This window comes from Trypanosoma equiperdum (genome assembly GCF_001457755.1).
Source record: "Trypanosoma equiperdum strain OVI genome assembly, contig: ctg_51, whole genome shotgun sequence".
Classification (NCBI taxonomy): domain Eukaryota; phylum Euglenozoa; class Kinetoplastea; order Trypanosomatida; family Trypanosomatidae; genus Trypanosoma; species Trypanosoma equiperdum.
The window spans coordinates 1-5,143 of NW_027124443.1; the positions used below are offsets into that span (position 1 = coordinate 1).

Sequence of the window (5,143 nt, forward strand, 5' to 3'; positions counted from 1 at the left end):
AAATCGCGGCGGGAAAAGAGCATACAAAGTTCACCATTAAAGATCTGCAGGAATCGGCAGCAGAAAAGGCAGCAGCCCACCACCAGCTACTGAAGAAAACAAAAAAAATACGACACAAGCAGCGACGAGGGCCCAGCAAGCGAGAAGCTAGAAGAGATCTACAAAGACAGCGACAAGCCAACCGACCTCAAGGCATGCAAAGATATTAAAGAAACACAAATTCCAAACAAAGAATTTTCAGAAAAAGAAAACGGCGAGACTTCGCTCTCTGAAATACAGAGTGTTGACAAACTTTTAAAACTGCTTTCTAATTCAATAATAGCCAAAAACAACGAAATAATCAAGTTAAAAGATGACGTAGAAGCTAACAAAAATAATAAACAGTCAAGCAATTAAGAAGAAGCTTGCAATAAAATCACAGACACTGACCCAAAGACATGTAATGCTACTGAACATTGCCATTTTCACGACACCAAACCAGCTGGAAAAAAGTGCACCTCGAAAATGGAACTGAAGGAAAGACTAGAAAAAGCAGGCCAAGAAGCAGAAGAAAAATGGAGAGAAAGAGGATAAATGTCCAGGGAAAGGAGAGAAAGAAAGTGAAGATAGTTGTAAATGGTCAGACTCAACTTGAAAAGATTACAGTTTCCTCGCAAATAAAAAAAAATCCTCTGGCGTCTGCTACCTTGTGAGTGTGGTTGCATTTTAGCATTCTTATATTCTAAGGATTTTTGCTTAATTTTATGAAAAAATTATTTTTCAAAATTATTTTTTAAATTTGATATATTTTAACACTTTTTAATAAAAACTTTGCAAAAAGTTGAAAATTGTGAATATTTAAAAAATATGAAATATATGAAATATTTATGATAGTGGCCTATGGGTATAAAACAATTTGGAGTAAGGTATAAAAAAATGAGTGATATTACAATTTAGTTTACTTTCTTCATTTTATGAATATTAGAAGTAATTTAGGGTTATGAAAGTAATAATAACAGTAAGAGGAAAGTTAATTATAATAATAATAATAATAATAATAATAATAATAATAAGAGAGTGTTGTGAGTGGTCGTGTATGCGAATATTATAACATATCTGCCAACAAAGGGCAAGGTTCCGGCAAACCCAGAAGAAGCAAGGAATTCAAGGATCCGACGTGTGTATGATTACACGAAAAGCAATGAATGCGAGATTAATGAGTGAGTGCGGAGAGTATTTTAATATGAACCGAAAGCTCAGACACAGAATATATACAATTTTGAAGGAAACATATGACGATGGGAATTATCATCAATGAAGAGATAATGGGGGAAGAAACATAAAGATGCTGATTCAGGCGTAAAGACACATGATATCTTTGAGTTATCACCAGACACTGTGATATTGGACAGAAATTAAAATGGACCAAATAAATTGAAAGTGCGTTACAAGAATGTGCAGAACCACCGAAGGCGGAAGTATTTGGTGTAGCCTAAGCGTGCCGACAGCCCGGGTTAAGCGCCGGTGGTCAAGCGACTTCTAGCGGCTTTTTGCACAATACGTAATGCATCCAGATGAAGAATATAAAGTAAAAGCGGAGCACCATCCTGGGCAATATGCAAGCGCAATGTAATATATTTCCCGACGTAGCACGTAACAACTTTATCTCTGACTATAATTTACAGGTTCGAACCAACCGAACAGACTGCCCAAACCAAATAAGCGCTGGCGTGACAAAAGTAAGACCTTCCCTGGAACATAACCCCCACCGACACTCAAACGAGCCACAATGTTGATAAATCAAAATTGACACCAACTTAGGTACAAAGCAAGCCTTAAACAACAGCCTTGGCAGCACAGCAAGCGCCAGATCTGGCGTTAAGGCCGCTAACAGTTGACCTGAGATATGAACTCAACACAAGGACAGCCGGACCGCTGGCAGGCGCAGGTCGCGCGACGATGTCCATCGTAATGTCGACGCTCCAAGCCACAGCGCCCGTAGCACTAAATCGGCTTCCCGAGCTTGAAAGAGCCGCGCACGCAACCAGCGACCTCAAAAATGAACTACTGCTCTCAGCTGCAACAGCCGCCAACGCCGTTTCGACAATCTTGTTCAAAGCGTACAGACGACCACCGGACGACAGCAGCAACAGCGCCTTAGCCAAACTGCCCGCAAAGAAACCGGATTCGCTGCCGGCCGCAGCGGTAACAGCCCTAGGCGCTGGAGGGACAGCCGAGATAACTGAGCGGCTGCAGAATTCGACGGCGCCAGGTAGCGATCGGCAATGCGTAAAGACCAGTCCAGGACCAGCCTAGACAAAAACAGCAAAACCGTCAGACCTAGGGTGCCCAAGCTTTGAACCAGTACGGGTAGCAACTAAGAACAAATTTGACGGTAAAAACATAAAAGAGGCAGGCTTCCCACAGCTAACGGCAACAAAAAATTCGCTTGTACACAGGCCAACAGGAAGGTGCGACTTTCTAGCAGGCACAGAAGAAGCCAACATAAGCAAAAAATGCCGCGGCGTACCAGCAATAAAAAAGACACCAGAGACAAACGGCACGGTTTATTCCAATGGCGGCAGCACGGCGCTATAGCGGTGCTGATGACGGCACTGTTAACGATAACACAGACAGAAGCAGCAGCGCCTAACCGCGGCGACAATAGTGCAACCTTCAGCTTGCTGTGTAGCGCTTTAAATTTGGCCACCGGCACACTGAAGCAGCCAGATTTGCCCGCGGAGGCGCCTGACATAGAGGCCCTAGCAGCACTGCTAAACGTTACGACGGAAAACCCGGAAGCACTACGTGAGCTTGACACAGAAGAACCACCGGAAACAACAATAAACAAAGAAACGACGAAAGCGAACAAAGTCTGCAGAGACAAGCAAAAAGACATATGCTTAAAAGCGGCAGCCAAGTACAAAAAACTCAAGGAACACACGGAGTACAAGGTTATAGCAGAGGCAGCGTCGGCGCCGGGAACCAAGCAAGCAATAGCGACCATCACTCAGCAGATTCTGGCAACGGCAGAAAGCTTAAGCAAGCTCAGGAGCGAAGCAACAACGACTGGGGCACAAAAACTTTTGAACAAGGCAAGGGGACCAGACGCCGACGGAAGCAGCAAAGTCACACCAACAGCCGGAACAAACAACCGCAAAACAGCCTGCGGAAACGCATTAAACAGCGCAGCCAAAGGGCTAATAGCAGGCGAATCACTCGCTGCGGACCTGTTGTGCATCTGCGGGAAAGACGCACAACAAACACAGGCATAAGCGTGCGAACCAGCAAATCTGGCGGCAGCCAACATCGACTGGAATACCATGAACAACGCACCCGCCCAATGGGCAACCCTACTCCAAGCGTGCCAAAAACTCTCAAGAACTAAGGTCACGACGGCAAGCGCAATCCGCGCCGCAGTAACACAAATAATAGCAAAGGCAGGCGAAGGTCAAGGCACAAATAAAGCTCTACACAACCTCTTGGGGGCAGCACAGGGGACAGGCTCAGCCGGCTGCGACGGCGACTCCACAAGCAGCAACGGTGGTGCCTGCGTCTATTACGGCTCCACGAACGGCCACCCAACGAATATAGGCTGGGCGGAGACGATGCTAGAAGCCGCTGACGAGCTAGATAAAGCAGCCCAAGCAGCGGAAAAGGCCCACCAGCAAGCAGACCAACTCAACAGCTTAAACAAGACGCTAACCGCCATAGCATTAATAGCAGCAGCATCCAATAGCAAAACCAACGACAAAGCAGTCGCGGCAACGCAGATACAAAGTATAACCAAATGCGAAGCAATAACCAAAGCAGAAGAATGCAGAAAGAAAGAGTCGCTCTGTGAATGGCAAGGCGGAGAAGCAAAAGAAGAAAAAAACTGCACACTGAAAGCCGTAACAGGAAAAGACAACACAGCAGCAGCAACAAGAGAGCAAGCTACAGGAGCAGCAGGGACAGAAGACCCAAATTGTGGACAGTATACGGACCCAGAAAAATGTGCGAAGGCACCACGAAAACCGAAGGAGGGTAAGAAATCTGTTTGTGGATGGATTGATTTAATTGATGGACAGGAAAAAATTTGAACCAAAATTCCGTATCCATTTTCCTTGTAAATAATAAATTGGTTCTTATTGCTGCTGCTCTTACGAGTTTGGTATCATTTTAAGGATTTTTACTCAATTTTATGAGACTTATAAAAATTTATAAAAATTCCTGTTTTGGGAGAATTCTCCAAATTTATTAAAATATGATATATTTTAACACCGCTGTAAAAACATTGCAAAATGTGACAATCTGAAATTTTAGTAAGACATGTATGATTGTGAAAATGACTGAAATTTGTTGGGTGATAGCATACAGAAAGTGAGTGATATTCTAATTTTTTTATTTCCATTATTTTGTGTATATTAAATATGGTTAAAATTGTATTAATAATAATGATAATGATGATGATAATGAATATGATAGAAAAGTGTTGTGAGAGTGTGTATATACGAATATTAATTGATAATAATAATAATGATAATGATAATGATTAAATGAGGAAGATAAAATATGCATAAGTTTAAACACAAACATTAAAATGATGATGGCCAAAATAACGCCCAAGGAGATGATGTATGGAAGAATGTCGGAGAGTTAGAGTTTACTTTGGAAGAAAAATAAATGCGGTTCTATCGTTCCAAAGAGGTTTTAGAATTGCAAGGAAGTTTGAAACAGGATGATCAGCATACTGTAATTAACTATTTGAGGAATAAATTATTTCCTCCCAGGGCCTTATCGTTGGTATAACGTAATATCACATAGACCCCAGAGCCGTTAAGGGACACAAAGCTTGTCTGAAAGTTCTTCCCTTACCATAATTATCGAGACAGTTCAACAGGGAGCAAGCTAAACAAATGAAAACTGCACCAAATTTTGTAGAAGATGCCAGAAAGGGAACCAAATTTAGAATGAGTAGCAGTGATTGGTGGATTGAATCAAAAACGAAAAAAGCAACTAAATTAGTTGTTTCTTTAAAAATAGTTTTGTAGAACTGACTCTTAATACCATTTCCTTTCAGTACAATTAGAAAAATTATTAGATAGAACCAATTATTTCGTTTTTTGAATCAAACATGTTAAACATGTGACCCGTGGGTTTAATATGTATAGGGGGGAGTTAC

At 42.1% G+C, this 5,143-nt stretch overlaps 2 protein-coding genes across 2 annotated transcripts; both read left to right on the forward strand.

Annotated features, from left to right (window-relative positions):
- Positions 1-1,938: 1,938 nt before the first annotated feature.
- On the forward strand, positions 1,939-2,295 carry TEOVI_000217000 (uncharacterized protein; the record flags this gene model as incomplete). The annotated part of the gene is made up of 1 exon (XM_067225275.1): positions 1,939-2,295. The coding sequence occupies one exon, from the start codon at positions 1,939-1,941 to the stop codon at positions 2,293-2,295; it is 357 nt and encodes a 118-aa protein (XP_067081376.1).
- A 1,007-nt stretch (positions 2,296-3,302) lies between these two features.
- On the forward strand, positions 3,303-4,061 carry TEOVI_000217100 (Trypanosomal VSG domain containing protein, putative; the record flags this gene model as incomplete). The annotated part of the gene is made up of 1 exon (XM_067225276.1): positions 3,303-4,061. One exon carries the CDS (start codon positions 3,303-3,305, stop codon positions 4,059-4,061), a length of 759 nt encoding a protein of 252 aa, XP_067081377.1.
- Between the last annotated feature and the right edge of the window lie 1,082 nt (positions 4,062-5,143).